Genomic DNA, 20613 nt, shown 5'->3' on the forward strand with positions numbered 1-20613 from the left:
TTTAGAGGCGTCATGTCCTGTCCCATATTGCTGCTGACCAGGGACTCCTTGTAAAGTGCTTTGAGCACTTTCAGTGGATATTGCGTTATTTAAAAAGCTATTTTGGCTGGCTAAAAACAATAACAAAGAGATGAGTGACGTCAATTTCGTTGCTTCTATAACATTATATTGATATTAATGACTGTATGTGAATTACCATTTCTGTGACGGATATAGCAAAAAGAAATAAAAATCATCAGGATGTGGAGAAAAGGATGTAGTGTTGCTTCTCTACAAATTCTCTGGTTTGCCTCTTGTTTTCTCAGATGTGCAGGTATGTAACGGTTGCGTATTTCCATCCCGAAAATGAATACCTGGCCGTTAACAGCGTTGTCTTCGTCCAAAGAATTGTAATATCGCCTAACAGGCGGCATGTCCTGTTCTACATGTTAAATGTTGCTGTTGACCAGGGACCCCTTGTAAAGCGCTTTGAGCACATTTAGTGGATATTGCCCTATATAAAAGCTCAATTTAAAAAAAATTATTGTTGTCAACGCTTTCATTTATTTATTTACTTTATTTTATTTTATTTTATTTTTTGTCCCCTCCTTTTTTTTTTTTTTTTGTTATTTAGGCTATGTATTTATTCTTTTATTGTTGGGTTTCGATTGTTGTTTTGTTTTGTTTTGTTTTGTTTTGTTTTTGTTTGTTGTTGTTTTTTTTTTTTTTTTTTTTTGTTTTTTGTTGTTGCTGATGTTGTTGGTGTTGTTGCTATTTTTTGTTTGTTTGTTTTGTTTTGTTTATGAGAGTTTGTTGGGGGGGGGGGGTTTCGTGTTTTGTTTGTTGGGGGGGGGGGGGGGGTAATTTGTCTCTTTTGATTTTGCTTTTTTTAAGGGTTTGTTTTTTTTCGTGGTTTTTTTTTAATTTGTCTTTTTTGCACCTTTTTGTTTGCGTTTTTTTAAAATTCAAGTTTAAAATAAAAAAAGGAAAGATGTACAGTAACTACTCCAAACCATTTTTTTTTTCAAATCCTACAAATCTACAGCAAAGTAAATATGTTACCTGTTATTGAAAGCATCTACAATTCCAAGACTTTTGATAACATAACTAACATAGTTAGGCACTTGTTTCAAAAGTAATACAACGTTGAACGTTTTTTTTTTTTTGTCGCAAACCTTCCATCATATCCCAGGTTTGAGAGTTTTTGCCAAGATGAGGGTAACTTAATTCGATCGGTTTTTGAAGGAAGATTTTTGTGGCCAAATTCTTTAATTCATGTCTTTCCAGAATGCGGCAGTTTTAACCTGTTAAAATGACCAACATCATCTCAAAAATTCTTTTTTAAAAAACATGAGCTTTATATAGCGCAATATATTTGAAGGATGAGTTTTCTGGCCAACTTTTAAAATATGTTGGGTTTTTTTTTTCAGAGTAGGGCAGCATTGATTATAATCCCAAACAACTCAACTTTCTTATTAAGGAGAATAAATACTAATTTCTTTCGTTACAAAAACTAATGATTTTCATTTCTGGTTATGTTAAGTTTATTACTCCGTTTCGTCACATGATTCATTCAGAGATACAGGGTGGGTTTGTTATTTTTTAAATTTCTACCCGACAAATAATTAAAATAGCTTAAAAACTAGAAATTATAGAAACATCTAGTTCTATGCATAGTTTGCCATCACTATTCAAGTTTGTTTTTTGTTTTTTTTTTTGTGGTGAAAATTTAAGGAAAATGCTATGATCCGTTACAATACAGTCGTGCTTTTTGTAAAAAGGGATAAATGTGACCCTTCACCTCTAAACGGTATTAAGTCGGGATGGTTAAGATGTTGAAAATTGAATTTATCGCCAGAAGTATCAGACTTGTGTTAAGTTTGTATTATTTATTGAGGGGAATGGATACCATATTTTAGGGTGCTAATGCCAACAATTTATATTTTTGACCAATTTAACATTAAATTCGGCCTTTAAGCATATGGTTCGTTCCGACATAATACCGTTTTGAGACGATGGGTCACAAATTTGACTCAAGTGATTTTATTAAACTCAAAAATTGAAAGAAAAAGAAAAACGTGTCAAAAAAATTGTTCAAGTCAAATTTCTCCCTTTTTACAAAAAGCACGAATGTATTGTAATGGCTTATAGACGTCGAGTATTTCTTGACATTTTCACAACACAAAAAAAAAAAAAAAACTTGAATACTGATGAAAAACTATGCACAAACCAAAATAAAATCCCCAAAACACGACTGTATTGTAGGGCTTATATTTAAAGCATCTTCCTGAAATTTTCACCACAAAAAAAAACGTGAATAGTGATGGAAAACTATGCAAAAAAACTAGATGGTTTGATAGAAAACTATGCAAAAAAAAAAACTAGATGGTTTGATAGAAAACTATGCAAAAAACTAGATGGTTTGTTAGAAAACTATGCAAAAAAAAAACTAGATGGTTTGATAGAAAACTATGCAAAAAACTAGATGGTTTGATAGAAAACTATGAAAACAAACTAGATGGTTTGATAGACAACTATGCCAAAAAATGAAAAATAGATGGTTTGATAGACAACTATGCCAAAAAATGAAAAATAGATGGTTTGATAGACAACTATGCAAAAAAAAAAAATAGATGGTTTGATAGAAAACTATGCAAAAAAATAGGCTCTTTCAATTCTTTATCGGATATGCTTTTAAAACATCCTGTTTTATCACTTTATTGTTTTAATTCTCTCCATCACGCGTGAGATGCTCGGATTCGTTGACAACTTTCAAATCTCGCTTAAAGTTTTATCTTTTTACGTCATAATCTTGCAATACTATGATCATATAATTTTGTTGTTGTTAAATTGAATTCGTATCACTTTTCCATAAAACTTGTCTTACTGTAATAAGCCTGTAACGCTCCAAAGCAGGACATCGACCATGTGGTACTTCACTGTCCATCAACATCCATAGAGGGCGGCTATCCTGCTATCCACAAAGCTGATGACGACTACATCAAATGGCTGAATGAGTCACACTTGGAGGTGTGAAGACCATACGACCATACACTACTACTACTGTAATAAGTTTTGTTTTATATCACTATAAAGCGCTTAGAGCCTGTGACAACGGGGTAAAGCGCTATATAAATGCAATTTATCATTATTATTATTATTATTATTATTATTATTATTATTATTATTATTATTATTATTATTATTATTATTATTATCATCATCATCATCTTGAGGTAACGAGCCTCGTTTGGATTTATCTTTCGCAGAGAGTGACACAGACCCAAATAATTTGATGCTGTCTCACATACAAGTTGGACAACGGAGGCTACAGTAAGCGTGAAGAATAGAACGGAGTAGATTGAGGAGAGAGAGAGAGAGAGAGAGAGAGAGAGAGAGAGAGAGAGAGAGAGAGATTTAACATAGGCTGTACGGAATAATTCTTACCCCCCCCCCCACCCGACGTGTACATACATGCAGTTCTGACATCCGAACCCATTAATGGGCCTTGTACAATATTTTGCGTCATTTTTTTGAGATTTCCACTACAACAATGAGCCCATAATGAATTGGGCTATCGGACCTGTAAATAGAGACACGTCGGATTGAGGCATTTGTAATCAAATAGCTTTTAACAGAATAAAAATAAACATTTGACAATTATTTCTAGTTATTTTTAGTTTTTAAAAATGTTTTACTGTTTTGTTGGGTTGTTTGTTGTTTTTTTGTTGGGGTTTTTTTTGTTGTAATTTTTTTGGTGCTTATTTTCGTTTTGTTTTGTTTTTTCTTGGTTTCTTTTGTTTATATGCGTGTTTTTGTTTTGTTTTTGTTTTTGTTGTGCTTTGGGGGGGGGGTCTTTTTATTTTTGTTTTGTTTTTTAGTTTTTTTTTTTTGATTTTTGTTTTTTGTTGTTTTTTGTTTTTTTTGCTTGCTTGTTTTCTTATTCTTTTTGCCTTTAAATTGTTCTTTTTTATGATTTTTTTTTTAAAAACTGCTTTCATATGTTTTGTTTTGTTTGGGTTATTATTTTTTTGGTGAGGATTGATTTTGTTCGTTTTTCTGTTTTGTTTTGTTTTATTTGTTTGTTTTTTAGTTTTTCTTTGTATTTTTTTTTTGTTTTGTTTTGTTTTTTTTTGTTTTTTTTTTTTTTTGTTGTTTTGTTTGTTTTTGTTTTGTGTTATTATTGTTTTTATTTTCATAATTTTTCATTTGATTAAGGCAACCTTTAATCTCATCTCACCACCACCAGTTTTTTTGTAGGTGGTTTTCCCACCGTCGGTACAGATCCTCCCATCGTTACAGCTGCTCCAACTGTAGGGGGAGGAGGAGGAGTGGGGGCGGGGGGAGGGAGTATTGAAAACATAGCCGATGTCAACACTATCCTGACCTTTGACGAACTGTATACAGCACTGTCTGGAACTAACCCTTCACCCAGTAGTATTGGTAAAAAGTTATTGATATTCTATTATGATCATTATTACTACTATTTTAATTACTTTTTCCCCTATTACAAGAGCTGTAACCTAACAATAATTGCCTATTTGGACAATAAAGATTACTATTATTATTATTATTATTATCATCATCATCATTATTATTATTATTATTATTATTATTATTATTATTATTATTATTATTATTATCATCATCATTATTATTATTATTATTATTATTATTATTATTATTATTATTATTATTATTATTATTATCAAAAAAAATTGCAGGTCTGATAAATCTCAGGGGCGGGGGGGGGGGGGGGGAATCCCGAAAGCTCAGTTGGAAGAGCACTCGCTTCTTAGGCAAAGGGACCAAGATCGATCCCTGTTGCTGTCGAGATTTTTTCTGAAACCCCCCCCCCCCCCCCCCCCTGTCCATCCTGCAGCTGAGTATGTTGGATTTGGCGGAAAGTGCTTTGCGTTTGACTAGGATAGCAAGCAGTTCCTGTTGTCCGTTTCACGCTATAGAAACCGGGATAATCTCCGGCTCCATGGACCTAATGGCTCCGAGGGACTAAGATAAATCTCGTGCAGTCTTTGAACATAGAAATATTATATCATACTCAAGAAGAAAATCGCGAGTCCCGCCATCGGATTATATCGGCTGAGACAAGTTTAGGAGCTTGTAGCGCCAGTCTTTCAAAACTGCAAGTCCGATATTTTACCACAATCAATTCCATTTATTGAAGTTCATAAAAATAAATATATAAATAAAATAAGATAAAATATAATAAAATAAAATAAAATAAAATAAAATATAATCCCTTTTTTCATCGCACAGGAGAAATTTGTCTCTACGGTCTATCCAAGGGAAGACTGGAATAACCCAGGTGTCAGCCGCAATACAGCGCCGCAAATTGAGCTAGGACGAGGTGACTTGCTCAAGACCATATGCGCAGAGGGTAATCGGGTGCGAGGCAAAGACCCAATCAATGCCGGGTGGACAGGGAGTCAGGAAAAAAACAATCTCGACTGCACCCGGGATCGATCTCGGTCCCTTTGCTTGTGAAGCGAGTGCTCTACCAACTGAGCTAACGGGACCCCCACTAATCACTTCTAATTTTACTTCCTAAATATGTAAACTCTTCAGTATTTTTGATCTTCTATTTGATTATCTATTCAATGATATATCCTGCGCGGCTATGTCGTCGTGTGGTATGACATTCGCTTTCGGATCGATAGTCCTGGGTTCGAGCCTCGCTCGGCGCATAGTTGAGTCCTTGGAAAAGGCTCTTTACTTACATTCTCTCATCGTACTCAGGTGTGATATGATTACCTGGCCGTTTGCAGCGATGTCTCTGTCGGAAAAAAAATTGTCTTATCCCTTCCTACATGTTTAACTTTGCTGATGGCCTGCGACCCCTTGTAAAGTTCTTTGAGCACGTTAAGGGGATATTGCGCTATATAAAAGCTCAAGTTTTTTTTTAAAATGATATATCCTGTAATGATATTTCGTATGCGGCTTGTGGTATTACACTCGCTTTCGTATCAGAAGATCCTGGGTTCGAGCCTCGCTCGGCGCATATTTGAGTCCTTGGAAAAGGCATACTCACATTCTCTCACCTTACTCAGGTGTAATAGTCGTTAACAGCGTTGTCTCTGTCGGAAAAAAATTGTAATATCGCCTAACAGGCATCATGTCTCGATATACATGTTGCGTGTTGCTGTTGGTGAGGGGCCATTTGTAAAGCGCTTTGAGCACGTTAAGTGGATATTGCTCTATATAAAAGCTCATCCTCTTTTATATATATTATATATAAATATATATATATTTACCACCCAGGTCCAGGCTGGTCCAACCTGAACATCGTCTACATCCTTCAGTATTACGACAAGCCGGACTCTTGGCTGAGCACACGTCTTGGTCAGTTGATGACGGGGATCGCTGGAGTTCTTGTGATGGTCTTCTTGGTTATTTTGATGTACGCCATCTACGTCTGCGGTTACAGGAAGCCATTGTAAGATATGAATAATAGGGAACAAAAAGTGTGACGTCAAAATAAAGATTTCAATCTCATTAAAAATGTAAAACCAGGCGAGATGGGTATCGACGATGGATGGAGGAAGGGGGGGGGGGAATAAAGAAAAATTTCGACTGGACCAGAGATTGATTTCGGCTCTTTTGTGTAGAGGCTTGTGCTCTATCAACTGAGCTATAAGTACCCTCATTCTGAAATATGAAAATCTTTTTGGACATGCATTTGAAGGCTGGTTTTCCAAATCTCGGTAAGTCGATTTTCCCACTTTTTGAGATTTTCCATCCCTGAGACAAACTGGAACATAAGCTTTATTTTTAAGCATTAAATGGCACAAGAGTTCCCTAGGATTGGTGTCAATGTGATGTTTAAATATGATAAAATTATAGACCGAATGAGAAATTTTAGGGGAAATAATCCTCGACAATATCTCAAAATGGGGTAAACGGAGTTAGGGAGTTTTGGAAAACCACTCTTCGTTTATATATTTGCTTTTTTACAAAAAAATATTCACAATGAAATGAGAAAATATAACAACCAATGTTTACAGGCGAACAGTAACGATGACGGTGACGATGACTGTGAAAAATACGATGACTGAAAACACTGATTATTTAAAAATTATTATTGTAAAAAGTCCAAAAAATAGTCCAAAAGATAAAGGGAAATGTCACGAATAGATTAATATAAATTCCAATCCAAGACAGCAACAATTACGTTAACATCACAGCAGATAGAAACACGTCTTGACGCCTTGACACACAAACCAACAACGTATAGACGTCTATATTGATTTATCTATTTGCTTATTTGTGCGGTGATGGGGCGTTGTGGTATGACATTTGCCTCCGGATTGGAAGGTCTTGGGTTCGATTCTCGCTCTCAGAAAATGCTCTTTACTCACATTCTAAAATGAGTATATTATGGCCGTTAACAGTGTTGTTGTCTCTAACGGGGGGAAAAAGTGTCACATCGCCTAGTTTCGTCCTCCGTGTTAAGTGTTGCTGTTGGCTTGGAACCCTTTATAAAGCGTTTTGAGAACGTTTAGTGGATATTGCTCTATAGTAAAGCTCAAGGTTTTAATATTTATTTTATCTATTATTTATTTGTTTGTCCATGAATAAAATACTATTTCCGATGAATACTTATTTGCAAGTCTGATAACCGAAATGGTTATGGGTCAACGTGCATATATATGCAGGTCTGACATCAGAACCCGCTTATGGGCCTAGTTTAACATTGTTGTAATGGACAATATTTTGAGTCATTTTTATTTTTTTAGATTTCCATTACAACAATGAGCCCATAAGGAATTGGGTTATCAGACCTGCAAATAAGTGCACGTCGTTGGAATGGAAAAATTCTCAAACTAAATCAAAATGTCATCCATCACAACAATGTCAAAAGGAGCCTATAATAATAATTGTGTCCGGTTATCAGACCTGAAAATACGTAAACGTCGACTATTTCCATTGATTTTATCTATGTCCAGCCCCAAAAGATTTCCCAGGTCAGATATCCGTACTCACTTATGGACCAAGTTTAACATTGTTGGATAGGGTTTTGCGTCCTTAAAAAAAAACATTTTTTTTAGATTTAAATTGAGCTTTATATAGCGCAATATCCACTAAATGTGCTCAAAGCGCTTTACAAAGGGTCCCTGGTCAACATTTAACATGTAGGACAGGACATGTCGCCTGTTAGGCGATATTACAATTTTTCGGACAAAGACAACGCTGTTAACGGCCAGGTACTCATTTTACACCTGAGTACGGTGAGAGAAAGTGAGTAAAGAGCCATCTCCAAGGACTCAATTATGCGCCGAGCGCGGGGCTCGAACCCAGGACCTTCCGATCCGAAAGCGAGTGCCATACCACAAGACCACATAGCCATTCCAACACTGAGCCCATCACAACTGTGTCAAAACGAGCACATAATAATAATAATAAATGTGTCCTGTTATCATACCTGAAAATACGTATACGTCGACTATTATTTCCTTTGATATTTTTTCCCCGACTCCAGTCCCAAAAGATTACCCAGAATACAATCTCCCAGAAGACGATCTGTCCGGATTTCGGAGATTTGTCCGGCCCCGCCTGACGACGATTTGGAGAATGACAGGGGGAACGGAGGTGATTTTGTTTTCTGTTTCATTTTACTAATGTAAAAATACATGTATACAAACGTTTATATAGCGCATTTTATGTTTATATCAAACAGTAAAAGTCGCCTGTTAAGCATACTTTTTCTATAAAACATTAATATAATATCCATCACTGTATATGGTCAACTACTCATTTACTCCTAAGTCGATTGGTGGAATTTATCATGATGATGATGATGATGATGATGATGATGGTGGTGGTGCTGGTTATTATTATTATTATTATTATTATTATTATTATTATTATTATTATTATTATTATTATTATTATTATTATTATTATTATTTTTTTTTTTTTTTATTATTATTATTATTATTATTTATTATTATTATTATTATTATTATTATTATTATTATTATCTCTTTCCGCACCAGACATATCCCGTCCTTACTACGAAAGAACTAGATCATCCCTTGGGTTGCCTCCCCTCTACACCGTGAGTACACACGACTGTCGATATTTTATCTTAGTTTCTTTATGTTTTATTTCAACCTGTTTTGCTTTGTTTTTGTTTTGTTTTTGTTTTTTGTTGTTTTTTTTTTTTGTTTTTTTGTTGATGATGGTGTTGCTACTGCTGCTGCTGCTGCTGTTTTTGTTGTGTTGTTTTGTTTTTAAACTTCTTTTCATTTTTGTTCTCTTTATTATTTTTATTAATTTTTTTTCTCTCTTTTTAATAAAAAATTAATCGTCTTTTTCTTATTTTTGTTGTTGTTTGTTTGGGGGTTTTTGGGGGGGTTTTTTTATTTTGTTTTAAGTGCTCTCTTATTTTTATCTTCTACTCTGTGCAGAAAGGTATTGATTACGGGTTAAGCATTGACTTTTTGATAGGTTGTATTATTCTATTCTATTTTTAGTCGAAAAAAAAAATTAATATCGCTTACAGGCGTCACGTCTCGTCCTAATAAAAAAAATTCCCTTTATTCATCAAATAGGGGAAATTTGTCTCTATGGTTTTTTCCAATGGAAGACTGGAATAACTCAGGCGTCAGCCGCAGTGCAGCGCCGCAAATCAAGTTATGGCGAGGTGACTTGCTCAAGGCCACAAAGCGCAGCGGCGGGTGATCGAACTCGGTACCTTTCGGGTACGAAGCAAAGGCCGTAGCGCTGATCCACGTTGCCCCCCTACGTGTTTTGTGTTGCTGTTGGCTAGTGACCCGTTGTAAATCGATTTGAGCTTTTAGCGTTTTGAGTGGATATTGCTTTTTATAAATGCTCAATGTATTTTCTTTTTTACAGTCTCCTATACCTGATGATATCCCAGACCCCCTGTTCTACGAGCCCGTTCATACTGCAAGGACCTCCAGCACGCCCACAGAGATCATTGTCAGGCCAAGGGAATTCTTGCACGAGAGTTCGCCTAGAAAACCAGGTAGGTAGGGATACTGCCTGATAAGGCAAAAAAAAAAAGTCCAGACGTCACACCTTCTGCTCTTCCGGTTCCAAAATCCTTGGTAGTGTGTATGTAACCATTCCTTCGTGGACTAATAATGAATAGGTTACATTATTTTGAGCATGAGGTGACATAACTATTTTAGAAGCAGGATGTATTGGCAGATTCTTAGGATAACGGGACGTAAAAGAGCGAAAATGGATGATATGATCTTTATTGACGACCATCATAAATTCAGACTAGAAAATAAGATGTCATCACTCTGAAACCGGAAGATCAGTTACACAAGGGATGTATTCAGTCCTTCGGGATTGGTTTTACACTTCCAATGAAATTTGAACCAGTTTTTTACATCACATTTTTGTACCTTATTGCTGGTTGTATGGTGTAATGATAAACTCCGGCTCCATGGGCCTAAAGGCTCTGACAGACTGCTGATCAATTTTATTTTAAAACTTAATTCTCTTCGTCGAGTTCATTACGATTTAATGTATGTGTTATAGCCACGATTGACCTCTCATGGTGAGCAAGAGGTCACTTGCTATGTCTTCTTTTCCCCTATATATCTGTTTTCTTAGCTGCTCTCTGTCTTTGTCTTGGAATGGGATTATTCAGTTTCGACCGGATCTTTACCGGAGTCCTTGGCTGAGAGGGAAACAGTCAAATGTACAGTGTTAGTTTTGGGAGGTGATACCCCCCCCCCCCCACCCCCACCCCCCCTTGTAAATCATATCTCTGTGTATGAGCCGATAGTTATATATTTTTGTTTTAGTAAACATTTGAGCGTATTCCTCTTAGTGTGATCCTGTGCCGGTGTCTGGATAAGACTTTTATGTGATCTCAGACTAAGTACATTCATGGTGTGCTCTTGGAATCTACATCCAATCTATTCCCTATTTGAACCTTTTGTCTTACTTTTTACTTAGGTGCTTTAATTGTAATTCCAGAATGTTTTGACTCTCCTGTCGTCTTCCAATTTACTGACGCTGGCATCAGTTAAATGTGTCGCGAGCGCCGTAAAAACTTTTGAAACAAACAAAATCAACCAATACGCTTCAACAGTCATGTCGTCACTTCCCTCGTAACTGGCTCTAAACTATCGGAACAATGGCGGACGCCCTTATGAAATATTTCTCTGACGATCATAAAAGTGTATCCAGAGGAGAAAAACATTATAAATATGATCATGTTTTGACTTTTATACATTCTGATCACAAGACATATGAAAAGTTCTAGTCAGTATGAAGAGTAAAAAGTGCCGATTTTCTTTGTTTAGAACCACGATGGCCGCCGTTGCTGGGCGACGTGACATCAGACTATTGAATCCTATTGACTATCATTTCATTTCTATGTTTCTTTTCCAGGTACCGGTCGTGTCAGAGCTTATTTCACAGAGCCACTGGTTGATTGAGGATCAGGCCATTTCTTTTATTTTACGACAGGATAACAACCCTTTCTGAATATCCATGCCTTTTTTTTAGAAAAAAATTTATTCAGTAATCCAAAAGACATGCTGCTGTGCTAAATAAAAATATTATACTCATCATCATCATCATCAAGTGCCAAGTGTGTGTGCAGACATCGGCGACCATGTTCCTCCAACCATATCTGTCCTCATATCTGCTCAATAGCTCGATTCCTGTTCCTCCGCCAGGTATATATTATAATATTATACTAACCTTGTATAATTGGAAAATAAAAATGATATTTCTCAACCAATGTGTGTCCCAGTACAATGATTCATTTGTTTTTTTGATTAGTGATTACAGCTCACAATTATATCAACTTATTTATTCCACTTTTATAACAATTCACAATGAGAGCAAATTTCGTGACGTCTCGCATTCCTCTCTTCCGGTTTAAAACTCATAGGAAGTGTATAACCTATCCTGCGGGACAATGCATAAGCAATGAATAGGTTACGTATTGAATCATAGGGTGACATAACTATTTTAGCAGCAGGATGTATGTGTGTATATTCTTATGATTACGGGACGTAAATGTACGAGGATGGATGGTCTTAATTGGCGACTCAGTATTAATTTATGCAAGAAATCAATAGATACGATCACTCCGAAACCAGAAGATCAGTTGCACAGGGTATGTACCCAGTTCCCTTGGAGGACTGGTTTCACACTTCCAATGAGATTGGAACCAGTGTTTTGATATCTCACTTGTGTTCCCCATTGCTAGAGTTCTGTTGTTTTTGTTTATGTTTTTTGTTTGTTTGTTTGTTGTTTTTTGTTTTGTTTTTTTTTTGTTGTTTTTTTTGGTTTGTTTGTTTTTTTGTTTTGTTTTGATTTTTTGTTTTTTGTTTTTTGTTTTTTTTGCAAACAGTTATTGGCAACAGAGGGGGCGAAGTAGCAGAGCGGTGTGGGCACTGCACTGTGACCCGGAAGGTCTCGGTTTCGAGCCCCGCTTCAGGCACTTTCATTTTTTTCCTTGGGCAAGATTATTAACCCCCACTTTGCTCACTTGGAAAACATGGGTGATTCCTATTGACATCAGCCATCTTGTTTGGTGGATTATCTATATTCCTTCGTGGAATGCCAGGCAACAATATCTTATGGTGTCTTGGCGGAAGGGAATCATTTCTATTTTTTTTTTTTAATTATTATTATTGGCAGCAGCTTCTAATATTTTCACACAACAATGTTTTCTCCTCTAATTCTCTATTGTCCCTGTATAAGTCGTAAACCTCACAACATTTGCTTCACAATGCAAAACTTCAACCAGTTGCTCTGCAATATTCGGACCATTGATACAACAAGTACAAGTGGGCGAAGCTGCCCGAACTCCACTAGTGAAGAGTGTCTGCCGTTAGATAGTTTCTGAACCTCAGCCTGTTAGCTGCCACTATAGATATGAATATCACCCAGTGTCTCTCCTTATTGGCACAGAAGAAGCCCGGTGGCTTTTCTTTTTCAGAGGAAACGACGTCCCCGTCACTCACTCACTCTCATTCTATCCCATGACCGGTTGGTCGTCGGGGGGGGGGGGGGACTCTCGGGATGCAGACTTCACGATTCGACGCCACTCATCACGGTCTTGGGCCTTCCTCATTAGATTGTTCCACGCCAATCCTGTCCAAACCAAGACAATTTCCTTCTCTTTACCATTCATTGCAAGTAGTGGTTCTTGCCTTCCTGCCAGTTCCCGGTTGGTCAATTTTTTGTCCAAGTAGACTTCCACCTCGGCCCTTCCGTCACCCAGGGTGTATAATAAGTACAAGGGACGCCGAGAATCCATTCGGCACGCACCAGGGACACCATTCAAAATGTGTAAGAGGACTTACCCTGCATTCCCCCTCTATTTTCCAAAGCCATCGCCGAGTAATAGCACACATTTAATCTAGCTTCAAGGATGTGTTTGTTTGGGACAATACAGGAAGTAGAGATTTAATTTCCTTTATTCGATGTAAAATAGTATGCACATAGTGTTGACAGAATCTGAGATTTGCTTTTTATTTGATGTATCATAAACGACGTGTACCTATTTGCAGGGTTATTGATAACCCAAATTATTATGGACTCATTTGTTGTAATGAGAATAATACGTAATCTCAAACCAATGCTAAATGTTATTTATTACAACAATGCATCAACAATCAATCCCATAATTGCGTTCGGTTACCAGGCCTGCAAATATGTATACCTAGATTATCAGTAATGTTTCCTTAAATCGTAACTACCTAAACGCTAACAGTATCAGGTTAAAAATAAACATGCAAGAAACCAGAAGCCAGTTTGTTTATATATTTATGCTCCAAAACTTTTCATCTTTTAAAAAAATGTAAACACATGAAAATGAAAGAATACTTTTAACACTTGGACCAAAACTCCATCTCTGACATAGATGAATACTAAAATGAGAAAAAGACAAATCTAAATACATAATGTGTGGCTTTACAATTCTTAACAAATCCTATTAAACAAATAGATAATGATTGACTTATGTATGGCGCTCTAACTCCTAAAATATAATACTATTAAATATTTAAATGACGAGGACTTATTATTTACAAATTGATGATTAAAATCTCTCTTCTCATGCCATCAAAATCCGATAAAGATAAGGTGTAATTTTGTACTTAAAAATCGACAGAGATTTTGATTCACGAATGCTCTGTAGTATGACGCACCTTAAGACGGCCAAAATTGAGAATAGTATCTCATTCCAGCTTTCGTGCTTACACGTGGAAAATAAACTTACTTGAACTTCACCCTCTTCACTCCTTGAGGGACATGGGGCCTCTTTAAGCGCCCGCCATCTTCTTTTGCTCTTGTCCATCTTCTTGGTAGCCTTCCAAGTGAGGCCTGTCATCTTCGGTTCGTCAGACTGTGAGCGCCTACATGTCTGTTTCTAACGCCCAACTTTTTAGGTCTCCAATCACTTACTTTGAAAAACCACAGCCCGAACGCAAGAGACAGTTTTCGAATCTATTTGAACGAATTTCGAAAGGTAGGACAGACATGACCTTCAAAAAGACGGTAAATCTAAAACCAGTAAATCACAAATTTTGAATGCGTTCCTCTCTCAACCGCCAGCCTTCAATGTTACTCAGTCGGATAATTCAGGCAAAAATCCATTGACAAGTCTTTGAGCATATTTCATTAGTATAGAAGGAACGAAAATGGCGTCACGCGGCTCTTTGTAATTGTTTTTAGACGTCCATTTTAATGATCAGTAGTTACTAAAGAATATCAAACATACTATATAAACGTCTAAGGTTACACATAGTTTGGTTTGTTGGTACGTTATATCCGGTTGGTAGATGTTATGAGTATTTTATATAAACGCATAGCATCAATAGATTGACGTTTAACTGAAGGTTTCCAAATACAATTAATATACATATATTCTAAAATACTGCGTACAACGCATTTATAAAGTGCAGAATAGTTACATCAAAATCAAGTCGTTGATGAAAGACCATCTCTCTGTTGGAATTGGTAGTGGACATAGTGTTTTATTCATCAATATATTATAGTATGGATGCATTGGGTTAAATCTTTACAGTTAGATACAATGAAAGCTATCAGTCACTTTTCTGCACCCCTAAAACCAGAATATTAAACAATTTGTATGATTGCTTGTTTGTATCTCAAAACATTGACCCTTGTATCTCAGAAAAAAAAATAACTTAGAATCAATATTATCATGCAAGTCATTGAACTATATTATAAACAAAAGAGAAAATAAAACACTTCCCTGTGGTACACCATTTTTTACATCTATGTACCTGCTTTCTTACAATTAGTCTTTTTTTTTCAAACATGTTAAAAATCATGAATCATATAATCAAATGCCAAATAACCCATCCCCAATACAATATCCCCTTGATTTTGAAAATAATCTCTTTTGAGGCACAGGATCAAATGCTTTACAAAAGTCTAAATAAACATTATTTACATTGTCATATCAATTATCCAATTTGTAAAATAATGTACGAGCGTTAAAACCTGACTTCTTTTTACAAATAACAAACCGAAAGTTATATTGAAACTGAAATAATATCTAAATGTAGGACTTTCCTAAAATAAACTAACAATGTAGATAAAACTCTTTGTTTTGTTTTGGGTTTTCTTTGGGCTTTTGTTTTGTTTCGTTTATTTTTTATTTGATTATAATATATTATTTTTTAGAGCATTTTTCGCTCTCACCTTGTAGAAAAAGCATTATCTACATTCCATTTGGTCTGGCCATATTATTGGCCATAAAATTGTGATACGCATTCAAAAATGAACTATCCAATTAAATAAATTGAACAATATAATGCCCACATTGAAAAAAAATTGGAATTTACCATCACCCAGACTTTTATTTCAGAATAATTTCATCATAACTTTTTTCTCGTCTCGAGGAGAAGAGTTGCAGCTAATGTCTCTTTTGAGTTCGAGCTTGTTTTGTTTGTTGGGGTTGTTATTTTTTCCGATTCCTTTTTCTTTTTCGTTGCTCTTAAATTTATTTCTTGTTCATGTGTCCTGGATCTTCGAGGGGGATTGATGCTAGAATGGTATCGATAAATTCGTCATCAACAGAGGAAACCTTGTAGGGCGGTGAGATCAGTGGCGGTGGGAGGTTTTCCGGCAAAGGAGGCGACGGGGCGGGAGCCAATGGCTTGCTGGTCGCTGCGGGAGGAGAAGGTGCTTTCAGGTTGGATATCAAAGGGTCTTGTTGGTGTCGTGGTGGGTCCATGGGTTTTTGTGGGGTCTGGTTGATACCTGGCATATTGTAGTCTAGCGGGGCTGGCTTCATTGCTAGTCCTGTGGGAAATGTGGGATGAATTTCAGGTGGAGACAAGATGGAGATAGGCGGTCTTGGTCGTTTCGTTTCCGGTGGAGTATTGGTCTCTGTACGGGCAAAGAGAATGAGTATTAAAGAAATTGTGAAAATTATATTTATATATGCGATCCACTGCCTCAGATCGGTATTATATCGAGGTGAACGAGTTGTCAAAAAAGTGATTTTAAAAAGAAAACAAAATTATTAGAAAAGTGAGATTTCAGTTGTTGTCAGTATCAGAAAGTAAAACAATTGCATTCAATCCACGTGCACTTGTTTGCAGGTCTGATAACCCGATTCCTTATGGGCTCTTTGTTGAAATGGAAATCTCAAAAAATTACGCAAAATATTGTCCATTACAACAATGCTAATCTAGGCCCATAAGTGGGTTCGGATGTCGGACCTGCAAATATGAACACGTCGCATTCAATTTAAATAAAAGCTTAATTTATGATTCTTATTTTTTACTTTAGGCCTAATATCAATTTTGAGCATCTGAGTCCACCCGTTTTGAGGAGGTAGGTCAGATATACAAAATTTATACCATTTATACCCAATCTGAAAGGACTTTATGATATCAAACATAAAAACGACACATTATGTTTATGTTTTATGCCAACAACAACAAAAATGTAAACTCACATCCTCCAACTTGAGTAACACATTTTACGAAATAAAGCCAAATCGATAAAATAAGATATTAACAACGATGGAATGTATAACGAGAATGTAATGTAAGAATTTCAAGATTGATTTGAATTCGTGTTAATATAACAGTGCCAGACAAAGTGGAAGGAACACAAAACACAAAATCCTAGATCATGACTTCTGGTAGCCATAAACATAAAATAAAATGGCTTATTATATATGCTTGAAGCCTCGTTTTGATAAATGTGGCATTTGGCTGAAATTCACCAAAATTCCACCGATAGAACTCCCTAATGAAACAGTGCTAGAAAAAGCGGAAAGAATACAAAACACGAAATCCTGGAAAAGGCTCTTCACTCACATTCTCTCACCGTACTCATGTGTAAAATTAGTACCAGGTCATTAACAGCATTGTATCTGTCGCCAAAAATTGTAATAATATCTCTTAAAAGGCATCATGTCTCATTCTACATGTTAATGTTGCTGTTGGTCAGGGGCCCCTTGTAAAGCGCTTTGAGCACATTAAAGTGGATATTGCGCTATATAAGAGGCAGCTCAAGTATTTAAGTGCTTACTCTTGAATAGTTCCCCTTCCTTCTGAGAATTCTTGAAGTTCGGGGCCTTTTGGTACTGCCCGACTTTCCCTGCCTTGCCAGCCCCTCCGCCCTTGCCGCCCTTGCCGTTCATCTTGTTAATGTTGTTGATGTCTTGGACCATCACTTTCTGTTTGTTGTGTTTTTTAATGAAGTACAACGATGCCACCGTCACTACCGTCACACCGGCGATACCTGCCGCAACGATACTGATAAGCTCGAAAGCGCCCAGCCCTTCTCTGAAAATGGAGGGGGGAAAAAGATGATAAATATTGTTATTTTGATAAATATTTTTTTTTTTTTTTTTTTTTTTTTTTTTTTTTTTTTGTATTTTTTTTTTTTTAATAATCTTTTTATATGCATTTTTTTTTTTTACTTTGGTGGCCCTGTGTGTACGCATGTTTTGTTGGGGTTTTTTTGTGTGACCGTGTGTGTGTGTGTGTGTTTGTGTGTGTGTGTGTGTGTGTTTGTTTGCTTATTTTTGTTTTGTTTTGTTTTTTGTTTGGGGCGGGGGTTTTGGGGGGGGGGGGAGTTTAAAGAAGTTTTTGTTCTTTTACTTTTTTTTTTTTGATTTTCTTGTTTTTTTTTTTTTTGGTTGTTGTTTTTTTTTTTAATGCAGGAGTGAGTTGGTGATTTTTCTTTTTCACATTCAGCCAATCAAGCCAATGTGATTTACCCCCTGTGCAACTTTACCATAACCACTAAACATTTCAGCTACACACTCTAGGAAACTGGGAAAGAAAACCCACTCTAAAAATAGAGCATTTATTTATGGCACTAGACACTAACAGTGCTCAAAGCACTTTACAAGGGGCACCCAATCCAACAGCAACACTAGATGTAGGACAAAACATGACGCCTGTTAGGCGATAATGCATTTTTTTTCCAACAGACACAACGATATTAACGGCTAGGTACTCATTTTACACCTGAGTACGGTGAGAGTATGTAAGTAAAGATCCGTTCCTAGAACTCAACTATGCGCCCCACTATATATTGAGAACAAGATAACCGAACGAAAAAGATTTTTTTATATCTGAGCGAAACAATTCGAGTTTCAATTTTGCAACTTTGGGGGATTCTCTCTTAACCTTCGGCAGGTCTATGATAACACAACAAACTGGGGACAGCAAGAGGGGACATTGGGTGGTAGCCAATGCCCTATATGCTATGGTGGCAGCGAATCGGCTTCGGTCGAGAACCTGCCTGACGGCAAAAACACTTTCTACCTGTCCAATATGTACCCATGTGGTAACGAGCCCGAAACCGCAGAGCATCTAATTGAATGGTGTTATGCGACGAAGCTTCCGGGTGGCTTTGCGACGGCGCACGAGTGCGATAAAGAATTTGATTGGGTCGATCGTCATAGCATAATAGTGTGAGCACCATAAGAAGGTGCTGCTCAACTTGAACACTCAGACAACATAATTATTGACTGTCCATTGGTTTGATGGACATTGAAGGGGCCATTAAGCACGGGAAGTAGGGGGGGAAGGAGGGAGAAATACAATAAAAATTAAAATAAAATTCCCTTCATTCATCCCATAAGGGAAATTTTTCTCTAGGGTCTATTCCAAGAGAAGACTGGAATAATCCAGGCGTCAGCCGCAGTGCAGCGCCACAGATACGGCGAGGTGACTTGCTCAAGGCCAAACAGCGGAGCAGCGGCGGGTGATCGAACTCGGTACCTTTCAGACCGTACCGCTGAGCCACGCTGACCCACAAAAAGAGGTTGGCAAAACAAGAACTGGGTCGACAACATCAGAGAATGGACACGGATGTACAGTCCCACTCTCGTTGCAAAGGCGGAAAACAGCTGCAGGGGAACTATCAATTTAAACAAAAACCCTTGGAAAATGGTGACTCGAAATGACTTACTCTGCCTCAGGTTGACAGCACAAGGCCTCTTTACTGTCTCCGCAACATCCACGCTTGCAGAATAGCGTGTCCTGGCCCCAGTTGGCGACGATGACCTCTTGAGAAAGGTCGCCATCCGGGTCACCAGGGTACGAGTGGTCTGTCATGGGGAGACACAGCTCAGGGGAGTAAAGTCTGAAATAGCAAATAAGATTATAATAATAAATAAATAAATAAAATGAGCTTTTATAAAGCGCAATATCCACTAAATGTGCTCAAAGCGTTTTACAAGGGATCCCTGGCCAACAGCAACATTTAACATGTAGGACGGGACATGACGCCTGTTAGGCGACATTACAATTTTTTCGGACGGAGACAACGCTGTTAACGGCCAGGTACTCATTTTATACCTGAGTACGGTGAGAGAATGTGAGTAAAGACCCTTCTCCAAGGACTCAACTATGCGCCGAGCGAGGCTCGAACCCAGGACCTTCCGATCCGAAAGCGAGTGTCATACTACAAGGCCGCACACCACAGATTATTCATTTATCGTTTGTCTTTCTATTTCTTTATTTATTTTTTATTTGCCTATTTAGGTTTGACAAGTCGAGGGCCATTCTTGGGGTCGATATTTGAGGAGGTCACTTCCAAAATCTGCTCAATCGCATTTTCAGAATTCAGAGAAAACTGCAAATCGGTGTCATTTATTTAGAGTTCCAAAGAGGTAAAATGCTCGTTTTGTCCGTTCGCCTCATAGAGGAAAACCCTGAATGTTTTTGAAACTTCAAATTGTCTCTGGTTGGTGAATATATAAAATACAACGATAAGTATTGAAATGCATGCTCCAATTTATTAAACGAAGACATATACTGTGGACGTTTCGGGTTTTTCCCCTGTATCAACAAAACACGATGAATGAAACACTAAGGGCGAATAAGAGATGTGTGAATGTCTTCGTTTAATAAATTTGAGCTTACATTCCATACTTATTGTTATTTATATTTCCTTCGAGCTTCAATCAGTAACATTTTCATTATTCTGGTGAATCTATGGAGTCCAAAAGATAGCTTGAAACTGGTAACTCATTTTCTATCTGGGTGTCACTTAGGACGTTCGAAAAAGCCACCTCTTCATTTTGGAGTTGAATATTTTTTTGATAGAGCGTGTGAGAAAAAGAATTATTCTAACAGGCAATCTATTTTATTTGTTTTGACTCACCCT

At 36.9% G+C, this 20613-nt stretch overlaps 2 protein-coding genes across 3 annotated transcripts in view; one reads left to right on the plus strand and one right to left on the minus strand.

The window, feature by feature from the left end:
• Positions 1–240: 240 nt before the first annotated feature.
• LOC144975880 (uncharacterized) lies at positions 241–11728 on the plus strand. Its single transcript, XM_078920064.1, has 9 exons — positions 241–313; positions 2876–3009; positions 3251–3312; positions 4229–4422; positions 6259–6433; positions 8477–8586; positions 8994–9055; positions 9856–9988; positions 11374–11728. The coding sequence occupies exons 1-9, from the start codon at positions 241–243 to the stop codon at positions 11418–11420; spliced, it is 990 nt and encodes a 329-aa protein (XP_078776190.1). The 3' UTR covers positions 11421–11728.
• A 1731-nt stretch (positions 11729–13459) lies between these two features.
• LOC144975708 (uncharacterized) overlaps positions 13460–20613 on the minus strand; it is an 8922-nt gene continuing 1768 nt past the window's right edge. Inside the window, exons 2-5 of one of the 2 annotated variants that reach the window (XM_078919903.1) lie at positions 20611–20613; positions 19414–19587; positions 17518–17774; positions 13460–16362 (exon numbers count right to left, since the gene is read on the minus strand). The exon at positions 20611–20613 is cut by the window's right edge and continues 31 nt beyond it. In XM_078919903.1, coding sequence (XP_078776029.1) covers positions 15974–16362; positions 17518–17774; positions 19414–19587; positions 20611–20613 — 823 coding nt within the window. In that variant the 3' untranslated portion in view covers positions 13460–15973. The remainder of the gene's footprint in view (positions 16363–17517; positions 17775–19413; positions 19588–20610) is intronic. The other variant, XM_078919904.1, reaches the window with a different exon arrangement.

This window comes from Berghia stephanieae, chromosome 6 (assembly GCF_034508935.2).
Source record: "Berghia stephanieae isolate SIO BIC M18660-M18661 chromosome 6, UCSD_Bste_1.3, whole genome shotgun sequence".
NCBI lineage: Eukaryota > Metazoa > Mollusca > Gastropoda > Nudibranchia > Aeolidiidae > Berghia > Berghia stephanieae.